The sequence below is a fragment of the Hippocampus zosterae genome, chromosome 8 (assembly GCF_025434085.1).
Source record: "Hippocampus zosterae strain Florida chromosome 8, ASM2543408v3, whole genome shotgun sequence".
Taxonomy (NCBI): domain Eukaryota; kingdom Metazoa; phylum Chordata; class Actinopteri; order Syngnathiformes; family Syngnathidae; genus Hippocampus; species Hippocampus zosterae.
Window position 1 is genome coordinate 18774755 of NC_067458.1, and position 19620 is coordinate 18794374.

A 19620-nucleotide genomic window follows, 5' to 3' on the forward strand; every position below is an offset into this window, starting at 1 on the left:
TGATTATGTTTTTATATATATTAGAGAATGTGTGAATAATCATGATTAATTATGAGTTAATTTGAGTTAATTATGACTGTTGCATTTTTAATCAGATTAAATATTTTAATCATTTGACAGCTCTAATATATACAGCATATATGTATATATAATATATATATTCTCATTTATACGTGGGTGCGTGTCAGCTTCACTTGCGTTTCAGTGCTGGACTTTGTGTAAGCATCATTCAACCATGCTAGATACTATCAGCCATTCAGTGGACATAAATGTCCCACGCGCACAATCAAATCTTCAATTTGGGTGCGGCATTGGAATATACTTTCCCCCTCTTCCAGCACAAGTTGAACGCGAGCTTTCATCTTTGACAGATGTGGCCTTCCCTCTAATCTGTGAGATGACAAGCCCCCAGAGCGGCTCATTGCAAGTGCAGGATTCATCTTTTCAGAAAGTGAAGTTGGAAACCATTGGATCTTTTGCTTTGATGTGATGGATTTTTTTTCCATTTAAATGTTTTACATTTTTTGATCAGTGGTAAAAGATCAAGGGGGAGGTCAGCACGGATGAATTCAAAAGCCGGCCCAATGTGTTCAACTATGCACAGATGGAGAGGAAAGGTTTTGTGGTAGAAAAGACAATTGAAGAAAACAACAAAAAGAGTAAAAGACAACTCCAGGCAAGTGCTGAAGAGCGCAGGCAAAAAGCAGAATTGATTCGGGAGGAATGTAAATCGTCCTTCACGAGACCAAAATGTCCGTCAATGTTTTGACGCGGTGAAAAACGTTATCAGATTTGCAGTGCTGACTTGAGGCATAACAAATGGGAGTGGGTTCCCTGCCAGCACATCCTTCCTTCCAGCTATCAGCCATTCTGCAGTGTGCTCCTACAGCTAGTGGGACGGCACCTTTTGGTGCCCTTGATGACTCCATGCAATGAAATGAATCTCGTAAAATCAGCACTACATCCGATGTGGCAAACAGGAAAAGTGTTTTTGTTTTCACAAGGCTTGTAAAAGACATTTCACGGTGTTTCACACTCCAAACGAATGGAAAGAACGCGGTTGAGGCAATATTTTTTGTGGAAGTGTACCGAAGGGCATCACAATCGATGAACTAATTGTTCGGGTTTCTTTCGCTTGTGTGCAACGGATTGTTGGTCAACTAAGTCTTAAAGTAATTGGGGTAAAATGGAATGCATTACTTAGTTGCCACCAGTGGGGGCACTGTTGATACACTGTCAACGAGGTTATGTACAAAAGAAGAAGGTCGTCTATGAACTACGACTACCCCATGACACAACAGCAAATACCTGCTCAGATACACAAAAAGTAATAAGCAAAATCTTTTTGAAAAAATAAATGAATACCAAAAATATATGCTTTAATTAAATTTAATTATCCTTTTTATCCTCATTCATGTTGCCTGCCTCATCTGACTTTGGGTGAGTTCAAAAAGCTTATCACAGGGCACATTTTGACAGAAAAAACCCCCCCATATGCACTGAAATCCAAGCACTGATGTTTTGGAAACATGGAAGAAAGTGGCAACAGGCATTCAGAACATTCAGTATAACAATTATATCAATCTTATAATTGATGGTTAATTTGCCACATAGTCGACATGTCGCCAGACGCCCATCCCCTTGTGCTTACGTCAGTTGATATCCCCGTCTCCAGAAGTGCTGCCACCACATAAGCCGTCAGAGAGATTTTCCCGTGAATGCCACCCTGGAGACGGAAGAAAAAAACATTAAGTTCATTCATTTAATTCCACATTACTGTCCATCCATCTATCCATTTTTCTATGATACAGTGATTCTCAGTGTTGTTTGAGTACACCTAGTGGTACATTGGCTCCCTTTAGTGGTAGGCGAAAGAATAATTTAATAAAACAACAAAAAACATTGTTTTTCTTTTTGCGGCTTGCAATGAACAGACAGAGTAGACAAGAGCACGGCTGGGCCCTTATCCCTCGAAAAAAGACTGGGTTGAAGAAAACAAAGACTTCAAGTTCATTGTTTCCTTTGCACTCTTGTAAAACCCAAGTCGGGTTATAGCTGCCAACGCAATCAGAAATGCAAATTCAGTGCATAGGGGCTACTTAAAAAAATAAATAATAATAAAAAATTTCATTCTCATGGTCTCACTACCCGTGGGAGGGGTCAAACGGGTCGGGTGCATTGCGAGCTGGGCGGCAGCCAAAGGCGGGGGACACCTTGGCGATCCGATCCTCGGCTGCAGAAGCTAGCTCTTGGGACATGAAATGTCACCTCTCTGGCAGGGAAGGAGCCCGAGCTGGTGTGTGAGGCAGAGAAGTTCCGACTGGATATAGTCGGACTTGCCTCCACACACAGCCTGGGTTCTGGTACCAGTCCTCTCAAGAGGGGTTGGACTCTCTTCCACTCTGGAGTTGCTCACGGCGAGAGGCGCAGAGCAAGTGTGGGCATGCTCATTGCCCCCCGGCTGAGTGCCTGTACATTGGGGTTCACACCGGTAGACGAGAGGGTTGCCTCCCTCCGCCTGCGGGTGGGTGGACGGGTCCTGACTGTTGTTTGTGCATATGCACCAAACAGCAGCTCAGCATACCCACCCTTTTTGGAGTCCTTAGAGGGTATGCTGGAGAGTACTCCTGCTGGGGACTCCCTTGTTCTACTGGGGGACTTCAATGCTCACGTGGGCAATGACTGTGAGACCTGGAGGGGCGTGATTGGGAGGAACGGCCCCCCCGATCACAACTCGAGTGGTGTTTTGCTATTGGACTTCTGTGCTCGTCACGGACTGTCCATAACGAACACCTTGTTCAAACATAAGGGGTCCATATGTGCACTTGGCAACAGGACACCCTAGGCCGTAGTTCGATGATCGACCTTGTGGTTGCATCATCGGATTTGCGGCCTCATGTTTTGGACACTCGGGTGAAGAGAGGGGCGGAGCTGTCAACTGATCACCACCTGGTGGTGAGTAGGCTCCGATGGTGAGGGAAGATGCCGGTCCGTCCTGGCAGACCCAAACGTATTGTGTGGGTTTGTTGGGAGCGTCTGGCGGAATCCCCTGTCAGAAGGAATTTCAACTCCCACCTCCGACAGAGCTTTTCCCATGTTCCGGGAGAGACGGGGGACATTGAGTCCGAGTGGACCATGTTCCATGCCTATATTGTTGAGACGGCCAATCTGAGTTGTGGTCGTAAGGTGGTTGGTGCCTGTCGTGGCGGCAACCCCCGTACTCGCTGGTGGACACCAGCAGTAAGGGATGCCGTCAAGCTGAAGAAGGAGTCCTATCGAGCCTTTATGGCCTGTGGGACCCCAGAGGCAGCTGACGGGTATCGACTGGCCAAGCGGAACGCAGCTTAGGTGGTCGCCGAGGCAAAATCAGAGTGTGGGAAGAGTTCGGTGAGGCCATGCAAGCCGACTTCCGGACGGCTTCGAGGAAGTTCTGGTCCACCATCCGACGTCTCAGGAGGGGTAAGCAGTGCACCACTAACACTGTGTACAGTGGGGATGGGGCACTGCTGACTTCGACTCGGGACGTTGTGAACCGGTGGGCAGAGTACTTCGAAGACCTCAACTCCACCAACACGCCTTCCTTGGAGGAAGCAGAGTCAGAGGACCCTGACCCTCTTCTATCTCTGTAGTTGATGTCACCGATGTGGTTAAAAAGCTCCTCGGTGGACGAGATCCGCCCGGATTTCCTCAAGGCTCTGGATGTTGTGGGGCTGTTCTGGTTGACACGCCTCTGCAACATCGCGTGGTCCACAGGGAGAGTGCCTCTGGATTGGCACACCGGGAGGGGGGTAGTCCCTCTTTTTAAAAAGGGGGACCGGAGGGTGTGTTCCAACTACAGAGGGATCACTCCTCAGCCTCCCTGGTAAGGTCTATTCAGGGGTGCTGGAGAGGAGGGTCCGTCAGGAAGTCGAGCCTCAGATTGAGGAGGAGCAGTTTGGTTTTCGTCCCGGCGTGGAACAGTGGACCAGCTCTACACCCTTAGCAGGGTCCTCGAGGGTATGTGGGAATTCGCCCAACCAGTCTACATGTGTTTTGTGGACTTGGAGAAGGCTTTTGACCGTGTCCCTCGGGGAGTTCTGTAGGGTGTCCTTCGTGGGTATGGGGTACTGAACCCCAGATACGGGCTGTTCGGTCACTATACCACCGATGTCAGAGTTTGGTTCGCATTGCCGGCAGTAAGTCGGAATTGTTTCCAGTGAGGATAGAACTCCGCCAAGGCTGCCCTTTGTCGCCGATTCTGTTCATAACCTGTATGGACAGAATTTCAAGGGCCGAGCCGAAGCATTGAGGGCGTCCGTTTTGGTGGCCTCAGTATTGCATCCCTGCTTTTTGCAGATGATGTGGTGCTGTTGGCTCCTTCAAACAGGGCTCTCCAACTCTCACTGGAGCGTTTCACAGCCTAGTGTGAAGCGGTTGGGATGAAAATCAGCACCTGCAAATCTGAAACCATGGTCCTCAGTCTGAAAAGGGTGGAGTGCCCCCTCCGGGTCCGGGGGGAGATCTTGCCCCAAGTGGAGGAGTTTAAGTCTTCACGAGTGAGGGCAGGAGGGGGCGAGAGATCGACAGGCGGATCGGTGCAGCGTCTGCTGTGATATGGACGTTGTATCGGCTGTCGTGGTGAAGAAGGAGCTGAGCCAAAGGGCGAAGCTCTCAATTTACCGGTCGATCTACATTCTAACCCTCATCTATGGCCACGAGCTATGGGTCGTGACCGAAAGAACGAGATCCCGGGTACAAGCGTCCGAAATGAGTTTTCTCCGCAGGGTGTCCGGTCTCTCTTAGAGATAAGGTGAGAAGCTCGGTCATCCGGGAGGGGCTCAGAGTCGAGCCGCGTCTGATCCACATCGAGAGGAGCCAGATGAGGTGGCTTGGGCCTGCTGAACGCTCCCCTGGTGAGGTGTTCCGGGCATGTCCGGGAGGCATGCACTGGGAGGAGACCCCAAGGAAGACCCAGGACACGCTCGAGAGACTATGTCACCCAGCTGACATATCCATCTACCTGCAGGTCTTTGTTCAGAATCCGCCCCACGGCCGGGAAGGAGCCGTCGTCTCGCTGGTGCCTGATGAGCCACGACTTGGCCGCTCGCAGCTCCTCAGGGTCAATGAAGATGAAACCCCGCGATTGGGCGAAGGACTTGAGCACAAATGCTGTCAACCTGGAGGAAGGGCAGATGGGGCGAGAGAGGTAAACAGTGGTCGGGAAGGGAGGAGAGGTATTAAAGACCTTAAAAAAATGTGCTGGCAAATTCCCCAAAAATGTTCAGCTGTCAAACTTCAAGAGCTTAAAGGCAAACACTTTTCCGGCCAAGTGTGAAGTTTGTCCATCCAGTCACACTCTGTCAGCAGGAGGAGGTATGTAAAAATGGATGTTATGAAAAAAAAAATAGTTTGATGCGCTCTCTACTTTTGAATCAAAAATTTTTTGTTACACCCTTAACATACACATATACTGTACGTATACACATCTACCTTGCATGTACACTCAAATGTGGATGTAACAGTACCCCCCTGTTAAATTATTTCGGGTTGAACAGTCTCAACGCTGTTAGCCCAAACACAAATACTGCATGTTATTCAGAATCAAGTCGAAGTAATAGACCTCCTTATACTGGGTTTAAGGATAAGATTTCCCCGGCTCCACATCATAACATTCCGCTCTCGGCTCTGCCAATCTGGACTTTTATCTCAGACAACACCCATGTGTGGGCTTCAGAAAGCCATCATATTCACGCTTTGAAGTGCGCAACTGGCCGAGAAAAGGCCCAAAGAGGGGATTTGGATGTGGAAAGGAAGAAAACAGGCAAACTATGAGAGCTACTAGCCAAAACATGAGAAAGTGACGCTTCCTATCTTCCCAAACAAATTTGTATTTACAATTTTCCAGATCCTACCTCAGGGCAAAAATAGGAGAAAAAAAACCTAAGACACATCTATGAGGAGGACTAAGATCCAGAGAGATTGTGGTGCTTTCACTGAGCATTTTTGTTGCTTGTTTACTTCTCCAACTCTATCTTTGTGTCTTGTTAATACCGGCTGTGTGTCTCATCCAATTAGTCACACGTGGGCAGCATCACTGTCATCAAATATTCTGTTCTCCAGTCGTGCAGATTTTCACCAACTTCCTCTGTGCTTTTTATTAGCCGAGACCCCGAGGTACTGAGCAAGCTACCAAACGCGAGTAAACAGAAACGACAACAACAAAAAAATCTATCTGCGACTCACACGCGCGCACACCAATGCAATTGATCCTCACACACATCAACCATCGGAAACCAATGTTGTGAGGCGCCACATGTACTTTTTGACTATTTTTGACTGAACCACAAACAACGTGGTGTGATTGTCAAGGGCGATGTGGACTGCCTCGAAACACCATGGCAATTTCATAACAATACAAAGAGAGAGAAGGGGTGAGAAATAAAAGAGAGAGTTGCTATTTCATATGTACCCGTGGCCAGGAAACAAAGCATGGAGAGTCCCTGTCATCAAAACGCATGGGTGAGGTCAGTGAATGGGATGATCGATCATTTCCATCAAGCTCCTTGAAATATCCACACTCTCGCCTGTGACCTCTCTTCCCCTTTTGCCTTGACAATCATGCAATGTTTTTATGGTTTAAAACAAAACAAAACTGTGCAGTGTGCTATATGTGCAGACTTAAAATCCAATCAAAGGTCTGTAGACGTAAATCAGGGTCAACTATTTTTCATTAATATGTTGGAAACTTTAGAAAAGCACCTAAATAATGATTCAATGAAAATTGTACTTGGAAATTTTTTAATATGGTACTTACTGAATTGAAAAATTGTGAAAAATGTACTGCTTTGGGGGGGTTTGGGAGGGTCTATACGTAGCTAAAAGCTTAATTCTGATCAATTTGAATTTCATATTTTACATGTTGCATTTAATTCAGTGGTTCCACTGCTTACTACACTGAGAATTACTGCTGTACCGGCACAGCTTGGAAATAGCCAGCTGGATCTCATTTCCTCCCTAGGAAAAGGCATTTTTGATTGGTTATGAAACCTGCAACTCTGTTTACCTGTGATTCAATTTTCAAATCGGCCTGCATAAAGCAGCGGGGGGGCTCAGAATTTTTTCGACCATTTCAAAGAATTGCTTTATATTTTTAAAAAAAAGCAACTGCAAGGGTGGGTACGTTCATCACTGCTTACACTGTCAATTCTTATATATTTTTTTTCCTCACCTGGAAAAACTTCACACTAGTAAAATGCCCGTCTCTGCTGCTGGATAGCAACAAGCCTCGCGTTGATAAATTCATAAGGCATGGTGAAGGTTACCTGGAAGTGCACCATCTGTGTTGTGCCCAAAACCCATACTGGAGCTGTGGGAGCACTTGTTGCATCATCACATCCCGTCAATCAGGATGAGAAGAGGTCAAGCGATTCCCTAGCGGTGAGTGACTCTATCCTGGTGGTGAGTCATTCATCCGTATTCCTCGGCCAGGAAAATGGCATTTTGGTGAAGTGGCTCCAGACAACGTATAACTCTGTCAGAGAGTGCACTCGAGTGCAAATAAATCTTGACAGCTTTGCCAAACTCCGGTAACCAACTACGCAGTTTGTTTATGATTTTTGGTTGTTTATGCAGCTCATTGTTTTACGACGCTGGCTCGATTATAAATCACGATGCCCACCTCGGCACTGTAAATCAACCAGAGGTATGCTCTGCGCAGGAGGGCCTCAAACAGTCAGTCAGCACTGCAGACCCCCCACGGAGAACAGTGATGTAATGCTTATAAATATTGAGAGGTGGCTCTGTCTTGCTTGACCCCAAATGAATATAAACATGGCAATGGAAGAAACAGATCGCAGGTGTTGTGTGTGTGCGTGCGTGCGCTGAGATGCAGTTGAAACCTTGAGTGCTTTGGCCGGTGCTGCGTGTGTCCCAGTTAAAGTGGAAGAATGTGGTCCCTCCGAAAAACACGTTGAATGCTAAGAGTCGTGTAAACTCCGCCGACAAGGACTTACCACATACTTCCTGAGGAATCCCTCTCTCCGAAAGCACTGTAGGAGCCATCGTGACGTTTGTAGGTCAGTTGTCTCTGGTAACCTGGATAAGAATGGGGGGTGGGGATTATGTTGAAAATTCATTTCACATCCAATTGAGGAAAACCACTGTGTCCAACTGCACTGTATTTCCCCTTAAACTGCTGTAGCGTAGCATCTCAAATCAAACAACTTTTGGAGAAAATATACAGTACAAATACTTGACTTATTTTGAATGACTTTTTACATTTACTATACAATTTTAAAAACGGATATCTATTCTTTCCATGCCTTACTTTCCCATAAGACACTTTTTTACAACATGCGTGGATTATGACAGTGTAAAAAAAAATGCAAATACAGTGAAACTCCTCAACAACGAAACCTACATGGGCGAAAATACCCCCTAGTGTGAAAAAATCTTCATGCATGAAAGCCATTCCAATTTTTCCGTTCACTCTACAACAAAAAGTCTCCTTGTTGCATAATACAATTTTTTTTCTATCCTTGCTTCGCAACGAGAGTCACTACAATGAAATTTGCTATAGTAAAAAGCCCCCTTGTGAAAAATGTCTTGCTGCAAACATTATTTCGTTGTAGAGGAGTTTCACTCTAGATTTTTTATTTTTTTTACTCAGTCCTCCACGGATGAAAACACGATTATAAAAACAAATGGAGGTAAAGTCAACAACGGTTGAAACCTTGGGGTCTGACAAGACAGTCAAAACAGGAAGCGAAATGCAGGAACGCGAACGAGGCCCGTGATATTCTCCATCGGTTGGCTTTATAAAGAGAACTTTTTGATATTGTCTGTTATCTGAATGGTTCTTGGCAAATGCGTTGTCTTATGCGCACCCAAAAAGCACTTGCTTCCTCTATTCCCCCCCCAAAAAATCTGGACTGGCTTCTTTAGAGCACCTCGTTGTCACCTCCGAGTGTGTGCAGGTCACACTGAGAAAGTTGGAGGCGCCATGAGACGGGTGTGATGAAGGAGTGTGTTTCTAAAGAGTCTGATGTGACAGCCAGCATGCGCACTGTAGTTGTTGAACCTCCGCCTTAGAGGTTCCACTGTACTTCAAAAAGCATGTTGGTTCCTCTGAAACTGCAGTTGTTCCTTCAACAAATCCACTCCAAACAAAGCTGGCACAATCCACTCAATAGATGTAATGTGGCTTCCAAAAGGCTAAAGCGAGAAGGAGGGCTTCAACATCAAGAAGAGTGAGAGGAAAGCATGGGCCGGGGTGTTCCAGTTCCAGTCCATAATCCGGAGTATTCACTGCCAATCGGGTCAAAGTTTGCTTCAGTTCCACAGACAAAATCCATTCTCCAAAGTAAACGTCACTCCCGGAGTTTCCACAAAACACAATGACGGTAGAGAAGTTGCCAGCAATTTCTTCCTCTCCTTTGCACAACAAGGCATTGACGGATTGGAGTTGTTGAGAGGCACGTTCTGAGAAGCGACGCTCCCATTTCCTGAGTTTTAACAGCTTGCTAGTGGGGGCATCAACCCAGTCCCCAACGAAAGATTCATTCATTCATTGCTCTGAAATTTATTTCGATTTTCTCGAATCATTTTTATTTCTTTTAACCCTTTCAGGGACAGCGGAAACGACAGTGGACAGTTTGTCATGTTATCAGGTTACTCGGTGCATGAAAGGGTTAATTGTAAAATTCTGCACTAAAATTAAAATGCGGGTTCTCATCAAAGTATTTTTGGGTGTCCAAGAACATTTTATAGGGGGGAACTTTGTCCGAGGCCCATGAATATTTTGGAGAACCTAATGAGCAGTTTAGCAGACCTACCTTGCAAGAGGTAATCAGTTGCTTCATTTTCCACCTCGAGGCTGAGCTGCCGCGTCTTTTGCAGATACTTGAGCACGAAGACGTTGGGCGCAAAGTGGATCATGTTCTGCTCCCCGCATCCGAAAGGCAGTCGCAGCAGCTTGTCCAGATTGTTCAGTGTGGGCCCCATCACGTCGCCTAAAAAGTAAACAACAGTCATTCCCAATGGTTTGGATACGAGTGAATCCGTCTCCTTGTGAACACGTGCCGATCAAAAATGCAGAGGCTTGCTCAGACCCGGGCACCATGTTGTGTGGGACCCCCAGGGTGAAGGCTTCATTGTGGTTCTCATCAGAGTCTTCTTTCCTCCAGATCTTAAACTCCCCAACCGAGCCCCATCCTGTGGAGAAGCCTATGTGTCGAACCTGAAGTGAGATTAGAACAATTATTTGTGGATTATCTCTATTATAAAAAAATGAATATAACTATACAGTAGATAGTAAATAATTTTTATGGATTTTCACAGTAGATTGGCAAATCCGAATTTGTGTGGTACCATGTTGTCCCACAACATGCCAGGCAACACTGAGGTAGAGATGCAGCATAATTAACAGCAAGAAGAGGCAGAGAAGGTCCACAACAAGGCTCCTGTCTGTTCACACAGACCATTGAATATACGATACGCTTGTGAGTATTGTTGTTTGATGTTGCACCATTGTGATAAAGTACGTGTTTGAAGGTTCATAATTACCGTAACATTTACAGCTATGCTAATACCACCCATGTTTTATCACCGGGGCATAATTTACAAATCACCCACACTCTATCCATGATATAGAAATAACCCATTTAAAAACTTTGTAGGCATGTTTTTTAATAGCATTTACAGCACTTTTCTTTATAAAGGTCTTGAAACATACTTTTATAACAATAGAAATAAATTTATGCAATGGATAACAAAAATACTGTCGTCTAGTAGTGTATTGATGCCTCTATGCGGTCACAGTAAACAGACCCTGATTTTCCAAACTAACAAACTGATAAAATGAACCTGCGGCCATCACTTTCTGTAGGCGTAAAAAGCAGGATGACAGCAAATGACGTGCTATAATTTTCACCAAAACTAGGCTATGCAGAAACACTTCTTCAATTTGTTGTTCTTTCAATATTTTAAAAAGACAAACCTGTAAAGGGCTCGTGCCGAACCACTCAAGGATGACTGATGCATTGGACGGATGTAAACCATGGCCCACCTTAGAAAAACAAAGGAAAAAAGCTAAAGAAAAAAGATAACATCACAACAAATATGGTGCATCCCAGAACAGGCCAATGGAGGAGCATGCCAGCCAGTGAGTGGCAGACGGGGAAAAAAGCATGACTTTTCGAGAAGACCCGCCGGTAAATGTGGTGCCAGTCTGCCTATGATCTCCCCTGCCTTTCATTTATTTTCTTGCTGGAAGGATATTTATTCACTGACAAGAGAGGGTCCACAATAAGCATTTCTTAAGAATAATGATGTCAAAACTGCAGCACGACAAACCTGCTCCAGTCTAGAGATCACATGTCATGTGATTGTTATGCCACACATAGCTTTGAGGGCGATGGTTTTGACTACACGAGCATGTGATTATTAGGCTGCAAACAGCTTCAATGTGCCTCAGAAAATCTTCATAACACACAGAGCTTTTGAGGGGGGAATATTTTTGATGACACAAATGTGTAAATGATCTGTCACACGTCAGCCTTGAAGATGTTTGTTTTGACAAAAAGAGTGTCCGCTTATTTGGCCACAAATGCAGTAGCTCAAGGTTATTGATATTCCCATCTCAACAGAGGAGGGTCCGTATTCTGCGTTACTCATGAGTATTGATGTCAGAGGTACAGCGAAACACTGTGCTCCAGCCTCGAGTCTCCCATGACCTCATATGCGAGTGTGAGATTATGATGCCAATCACAGCTTTGAGAGGCACTCGTCAACCGAAGTGTGGTAATTAGGCTACACATATCTTTAATATACCTCATTGAACCTTAATGCCACACATAGTTTTGACAGTGATTGTTTTGACGACACGAACAAGTGATAATGCCAAACACAGCTTTGAGAGTGATTGTTTTGACACAAGCATGTGATTCTTAGGCCACAAATCACTTTAAGCGTACTTGATTTGACGACATGAGACTTTGCCAATGTTTGCTTAGACGACACATCTGATTGTCATTATACATGTACAATAGCTTTGAGAGTGATTTTTTTTCACTTTGTGACTGTGTGATTGTTATGCCATACAGAGCTTTGAGCGGGATGGTTTTGAGAGTGTGATTGCTATGACGCATAAATCATCGAGATTATAAAACTCTCAAAACTTCTGCACCACCATATTGATGGTAGAAGTGGACATCTACCTGCACCAAACCGCCTTTCCAGAAGATCCAGAAGCTGCGGAACTCATCCCACGAAAGGATGTCCGGTGTGGCGACACTGATGAGCGGCTCGCCCATCTTACCCAAGGATATCCAGGAGCGAGTGTTCTGCCGGCCACCCAGCACAATCTCAACCATCTCGGCGCTGTCGTGCGGAGTAGGTGAGAGGGCAAAATGGGCGTCGTTGTGGGTCTTCACGGCCACCTGGAACTGACTCATTTTGGCCGGCTTTTTCACATACTGATACTCATACTTGTTGGGGGTTGAAATGTGAATTCTCTCTGGTGACAGAAATAATATTCTCAGGGACTCGGATGTGTAAAGCACAACATATCTGCATTCCTTTGGAAAGCCCTGATATGTGTGGATGAACCTGAAGTTGAACATGGAAGGTTTTAAACAGCATTTTGCATGATTAAACGACTACTTTACTATTTGCCTTGAGACAGTTAAACAGTATTACTTAACAACTGTAATCACGAGGCAGCTCTCCTTTAGTATACAGTGGGAAAGTGACACTGCAGTTTGAATGCATACATGTACTAACCAACCCAAGGTTGCACTTACCATTGGGACAAAAGAAGACACTATAGGTATATTCTCTTGGCAAACCTTCTGGCTGCAAAAAGGTGGAAGAAATGAGAACACCTATACTAACAAGTCAAATGATACATTCGGTAGAGTTTATGACATAATGATGGATGACCACTTACTTACCTCCACAAGGACGGTCCTACGGACAAAGTCCAGGCCAGTTGGTGACCTTCTTTCCTCCACATCATTTCCTGTTTTGCCTGACTGTAGTGAGTCGGAACAGCAGCTAGTTTCGCTGTAGGCGATGGCTCGGGCTGTCAAAGCAAACGGAGAAAGCAAGGTCAAAGTATCGCTGTTGTTTTTCAATGATTTTCTGAAGCCACTATGTCACGTTTATTTTGGCCGCTTTCATTAATCCTCGGACCTACTAAAATGATGATGATCAGTAGAACCAAAGTTTAACGATCTCATCAAATTTGTAAAACTTGATGGATACCAGACTTTTTCCACCATCAATGAGAAATCAGATTATTATTAATTACATGACTTTAATGTATTATTCATAATGTTTCGATGTTTTAATATTTGTGATGGTCCGACCTTGAGGCTCACAATGCTACTTATTCGAAACTGTTCTGTTTTAACCTTGAGATTCGCAAGGCCACATGAGGAAGGGTTCGATTGTTATGCCGCACAGGTTGGAGAGAGATATTTTTGTGTCCACTTTAGACTCCTTGGTGTAGATCAGGGGCGTCAAACTCATTTTTGTTACGGGCCACACCGTTATGAATTTTTGGAAACCATTATAAATGTTTAAACACTTCCACATATTACATACACAGAGCACAACAAATTGATGGATAACTAGTTTTAAAATCAGAGGTCAAGAATAATGACTGTTATTGTGGATTACATATGACAATTTGAAATTTTGGTTCAGACTTGAGCAAGCATCATGGAACTTAACATGCTTGATTTGCTTTCGCGGGCCACATAAAATGATGTGGCGGGCCAGATTTGGCCCCCGGGCCTCGGCTTTGACACCTGTGGTGTAGATGATAAAGTTAAGCGTGTTAATTTACCAATGTATACAGTGAGACTCAATATTTGGTCATTCATAAGTCAACATCATTAATTGCCCCGTGGCGGGGAGGGGGGGGGGGGGGTCAACAGGATATCAGCACACACTGCCGTTCCTCTAAACATTGTTTGTGGACATCGTGTCCAACATCCATCGCATTACAAAAAACAAACATGCCTGGACAAGGACTCTCACGTTGGAAAGTGGACCTGTGCCAGCGGAGTCTCTTTGTGTGTGTGAAGTGAGAGGGAAACACAAGGGGGACCAGGGGAGTCGGAGTGGGGCCATGGGGGGCCCATTGACCGCCGATGACCTGCAAACTCATCAACATGCCACTGAGTGTCACAGCACAGCTGTGGCGGCTCCCCCGCTGCTGGCCTGCTTTGTTCTCACATGCGCTCCGGAGGGGAATGTTTGTACCTCGAGGTGGGTGAGCAGATCGCACACAGCCGACAAGGGCACGACTATTTGCAAGGCTTCATGCGGTGGAGGCCAATGCCCGGGTGACACGCCAATTAAAAACTGCAGTCGTGAGTACCAAGAACTAAAGGTTTCTGGAATTTCAGCTGGACATGCAGATTCAGTTAATCACGGACCACCAGAGAAGAAACACTTGGCATGTGATTAATTTGGGAAAGTGGCATAGTGATTTCTTGAGGGCAGAGACTTCATCACACATTTGAAGATTTCTCAAAATCTCACCAGATGGAGTACAGATTTTCATTTTGTGTCAGGTTTCATTCAAAATGAATATTCTTCTTATCGATGGACTAAAAACTACTGCAAATGACAATAAGAGTTGTCCAAAAAAAAAATCTCAAGTAGTTTAATCTTTTCAAGTCGCCGCATTTACAAAATAAGACATTTGAAAGGTTCTTGTTTGCGAGCTGAGCACAATGTGGTCTCACAATGATTTCACCATGGCTATAGACTGCTGGGGGCTATCGGTGGTGATGGTCGTGGAAAAGCGAGTCTTGAATCCTAATTTTTGCACTCTGTTCGGAAATAATCTTGTAATACTGTTGTGTGTACTGTCCCTTTAATGGAGAACTCAAGCTTTTCACCTGAAAGGGGAGGCGCTTGTATGTGAATCGCTAGTTAGCCAGCTGGCTAGCTGCTTAGCAATATGCTCAATGAAGACAATCCGATACAATAAGTTTCTTATTGTCGTTTTACGATATGTATTGACTTTTCGGTATTGTAAATATGGCTAAAATGTTTCATATAAAAATAGACAACAGTCACATCTGTCAAGGCATCATATTTCAAGTCAAGTTCAGAGTCATGCGGTCCCATGTTTTTGTCAATTCAACTTACAAATCATCGAAACGGTGACCAGTCCGTAACCATGACGTGGCCAGAAATGAAGACACGTTTTGACCGCCCTGCTCTATCGAATTGACATCGTGGATGCAGCGGACCAGGACTAAATGCTTTGGAGTCAAAAAACAATTGACTGTCCATCGGTCAGAAGATGATGTGAAGAGAAAAAGATGGCAGGCTCTGTGGATACCTGTGATGTTTGCTGGACCCAGTTCACTAAAAGCCAACACGATGGTGGTTGGTGTGGCCTCCCCAGGAGCCACGCACTTCTTCCTGGTGAGGTGGTGCTTTCCAGGATGACCAATAAACTTGATGCCCTTTGGAACTGACACTTTAATGTGAACCTGTTAAAAAAATATGAATAAAACATGGGGGAGTAAACAATTTTTCTCACAGTCCCACCCTCGTAAGGAGCATTCCCGCCAGAGAAAATGTTTTTGTTCTTTTTTTAAAGATCTCTTTGAATTCTTCATACGAACTGACTCATGTTTCTCAAGCTCTCCGGAGGATTATATGCCGCTCAATGTCCAGCTTTAATCGAGGAATGCCCTTTTATCCACACTCCAGAAGTCATAAATAAAAGAGCAGCAAATATAGGAATCGCATGTTGGAAATCGGGATGGAAATCAAAGGAATGCAATATACAGTACCCGTTTGCATCTTCATCGAACACGAAATCAGGGACATCTGCAAAGATCATGATGTCATCTCTTCGGAGTGCGGGATGGACCCGTTTGAGGCTAACTTGCAAGCTTATGGACGGCTCCTCAAAGGGTGTATTCACACAAAGGCCATTTGAATCAGGCCAGACTTGAGCGCCACTCCCGCTGGCCCATCTTGCTGTGCCAATCCTTCCACATGTCGCAATTTCAAACTGTTTTGTTCATTCGGGACTGGTACAGAACTACTTATAACATTCCCCAAATTTCCCCATCTTCACAAGAAAATTCCAAACTTTGATACAAATGTACTTCCTCCTCACTAATCTCGTCACTGACTCAAATCATTCAAAATTCAAGTTCAACGTTCCACGTTCAACGATGGGCAAACGCCTAATAGGTCATCAGACGAATCCCTAATTACTTTTTGGGAATCGATTATGGTACTCATTGAGATACCCTTTCTCCCCATTTCAAATTTATGTTGAATCAAAATAAAACGGTTACCGGTAATTTTACTTTGGAAAAACAACGATCGACATTTTTGCCTATTTTCTGACATGTTACGCACCAACTGCATTAAGATAAGTAAACCTTTATTAGTCTCACAATGGAGAAATTCCCAATACGCAGCAGCAAAGTTATGAAAGGAAGAAGTAGAAGAACAAAATATAGGAGCTGCTGTAAAGGCAGCCACTCTCACGGCGCCATCTTGAAGTCAAAATAAAACAACAATTATAGTTCATTTTGGTTCATGCATTCTCTGCACTGTCAAATTGAATACATTTGCTACTTTATTTTATTTTGCTACATGTTTTTTTTTACTCAATATTCTGCATTATGGCGGCCCATTGGTCCAGTGGTTAGCGCGTTGACCTCACAGTGCAGAGGTACCGGGTTTGATTCCAGCCTCCGGCCTCCCTGTGTGGAGTTTGTATGTTCTCCCCGGGCCTGCGTGGGTTTTCTCCGGGTACTCCGGTTCCCTCCCACATTCCAAAAAAAAAAACATGCATGGCAGGCTGATTGGACACTCTAAATTGTTCAAACCGATTCAGGGTGCTCAAAGGCAGCTGGGACAGGCTCCAGCACCCTCCACGGCCCTTGTGAGGATAAAGTGGATCGTAAAATGGATGGATGGATTGTGCATTATTTTCGAGTACTACGGCACATGTCGCTTGCAGAACAGGATCACTTCAAGACGAGTTGTGTTTATTTCCAATCTTGAGTACGCATCGCCACACTCGCACGAAATTTAAGAATGCCATAAATTGCCCTGTGTGACTATGTAAGCGGCGGGGATAATGTTTTAAACACGGGGGTTAGTTGATATTAGCGCCTATCCTGCAATACTAAATCCAAAGAAAGTCGTTCTAAAATGCGGACAGATGTTCTTTAATTGACTCAGCAATAAACCCCTGCATACACCCTGTCCATCTGGGTGTCAATCATCATCATCATCATACCTCAGCACACGTTGGCAGATAGTTGTAGACAGTCAGGGGAACTTTGGTTTGCTCCCCTCGGATCAAGCTGTAAGGCAACGTGAAGTCCACAAAGAAGGGCTTGAAGGTACGAAGCTCCGTTCTCTTCGCCAAGCCGAGGCCCTTGTCTTTGGACAGGCCGACAGCTTCTGTCACCCACGTGGTGATGGAGTCGGGCATGTCCAGGCGCAGCTCCGCTTCGCCCGTTTCGGCGCTGTCGGAGGTAGGGGAAAACCCTCAGTGAAACACCATGTGTCAATATCAGCTTTTTTCCAGGTGTAGAAGGAAGACGGTGAAGAAATCATTAAAACACACTGTACTAAAATAGACAATAGATGTTTTTTTTTTTTACTGTAGCATCTGTGTGTGAAAATTAGCCTTTAAGAGGCGGGGCCAGGCGGTGTGGTTGATAACGTCAGCGAGTCAGTGCGAGTTTCTGGACGTGAGCTGTGGCCTTCAGCAGCTCCTGCGTGACTGTGCTTCATTGTGTTTATGTCTTTTGCTGTTATGGATAAAAAGCTCAGCATGCCGCAATGCATCCTGGGAGCCGAAGTGCAGTCGAAAAGTATAAAACACAAACTTCAGCAATTTTTCTCTTTTTTTTAAATCTTCTCAAGAACTGTTGACAGTTTATTTAAAGTGCATTAAATTGCCCGATCCTGGTCTCGATGACTACTACGGTTTATTTGGATAGTGGATGGATGGAAGGATCAATTGTGGACCCTTGTGTGTGTGTCCATATACAGTACAGTATATGCATATACTGTACAGTATATGCACACACAGAGTCATACCTCGGTTTTCAACCATAATCCGTTCCCAAAGCGATTTGTTTGAAATCCGAAACTAATTTATTAACCCATGATTAAGGGTCTATACTCCATTCAGAAATAACATAAAAAGAGTCAAATTTGCGTAAATCACACCAAACACGTCTGCTCAGAATGAACGCTACATGAGGAAGCGTCACGTCCTCATGTAAGGAAGCCGAGAGGAGTCAAGTGGCGTATTCGGGTTTGCTCAGTTTGGTCGAAAACTAGTTTTTGTTCGGAAAACCGAGGTGTAAAAATCTTGAATTTTCTGGTTGAAACCGATTTGGTCGACAAGAGAGACATTCGAAAACCAAGGTTTGACTGTGTATATATATATATATATATTCTATATATATATATATATATATACACACACACACACCATCTCCAATGGCAAGATAAAATTGATCCCGGCAGTTCCATTTTTTCTGAGAGTTTGAGTGCTTGGTCTGACCACAAAAATGTGTTTTTCGTCAAATAAAGAAGGTTAAAACCTTTGCGTCCACGTGTGTGGACATGACGTCTTTGGCTTTCAAGACTATAATGTTAAGTTTTGGACTAGAAGGGCCTGGCGTCCACTTACGAGTACGTTTCATCAAGTAAAAAAATAATTCTTTGTTTTATTTGTCAAATAATATGACAATTTAATTGAGGTTCGAATTTAGGGAAGTGACTTCTACTGTTGCTATTCTAGATAGTGCTATGCAAAGCATTTCACAATTAACTCATTCGCTGAATGTACGTGCACAGTACAGTCATGCAAGAGTTCGGGGTCCAAGGAGGTTTTTAAAGTGTTAAAATTGTGAATAGCAAATCCCGAATATGTGATATGATCACAATATACTGCGTGTTCCAACCCGACCCCCCCCCCCAAAAAAAATCCCCAATATAGTGAGAGAACACTGTATTGGCAAACCTTAATTGAAGAGACGTTTGGGCGGATACGAACAGAGGATCATAGTTAAAAACATGTTTACTGCTCGCTTGATCAAAGTCGACTTTAATAGACCTTAAGGGCAAATCAGAACTTTTTGGAAAGCAGTGCGGAGCTGCAGTCTTTTCCAAAGGAATCGGGCAAATGGAAATCTACAGGCCGGCGTTCATTTATGTTGGCGGAAAATGAATAGAAGGAGTTGTTGAGAGAGTGACGGTCCACTCCAAGACCGGACGGTTTAAAAGGCACATTCACACACATACGGGAACAGCTCCTGGAAGCAAACTCCCATCCGCCTCCTAACTCGAGATTTCTATCATCTCTTGATCGCCACTTTCCTCCCTTCGCCTTGCTTATCCTCCTTTCTCCCATCCCCCAGTTCAATATCGATTGGGTTTACATACCTGACGTTGAGGCAGTGCCACACCCACGTCTCCGGGAAGAATGTTCGCCTTCGCTTCTCTGGTCTGCGAGCCAAACACAAGCCGACATCACTTAAAAGGCCTCAGCTGCTCACAATAAAACAACACCATAAAAGGGGCCGATGATTTACTGGGGATTTGCACGCTGACATTCATCTAAGT

The 19620-nt window shown here is 44.6% G+C and overlaps 1 protein-coding gene across 3 annotated transcripts in view; it reads right to left on the reverse strand.

The window, feature by feature from the left end:
* Positions 1–19620, reverse strand: part of cpamd8 (C3 and PZP like alpha-2-macroglobulin domain containing 8) — a 53534-nt gene that overhangs the window by 14305 nt on the left and 19609 nt on the right. For all 3 annotated transcript variants that reach the window (XR_007963778.1, XM_052074698.1, XM_052074699.1), the window contains exons 19-30: positions 19441–19503; positions 17273–17504; positions 15341–15494; positions 12930–13060; positions 12780–12831; positions 12195–12493; positions 10976–11044; positions 10060–10216; positions 9813–9989; positions 7992–8073; positions 5000–5156; positions 1652–1726 (exon numbers count right to left, since the gene is read on the reverse strand). Coding sequence is in view for 2 of the 3 variants with exons in the window: in XM_052074698.1 (XP_051930658.1) it covers positions 1652–1726; positions 5000–5156; positions 7992–8073; positions 9813–9989; positions 10060–10216; positions 10976–11044; positions 12195–12493; positions 12780–12831; positions 12930–13060; positions 15341–15494; positions 17273–17504; positions 19441–19503 (1648 nt within the window). In the remaining variant the exon portion in view is untranslated. The remainder of the gene's footprint in view (positions 1–1651; positions 1727–4999; positions 5157–7991; positions 8074–9812; positions 9990–10059; positions 10217–10975; positions 11045–12194; positions 12494–12779; positions 12832–12929; positions 13061–15340; positions 15495–17272; positions 17505–19440; positions 19504–19620) is intronic.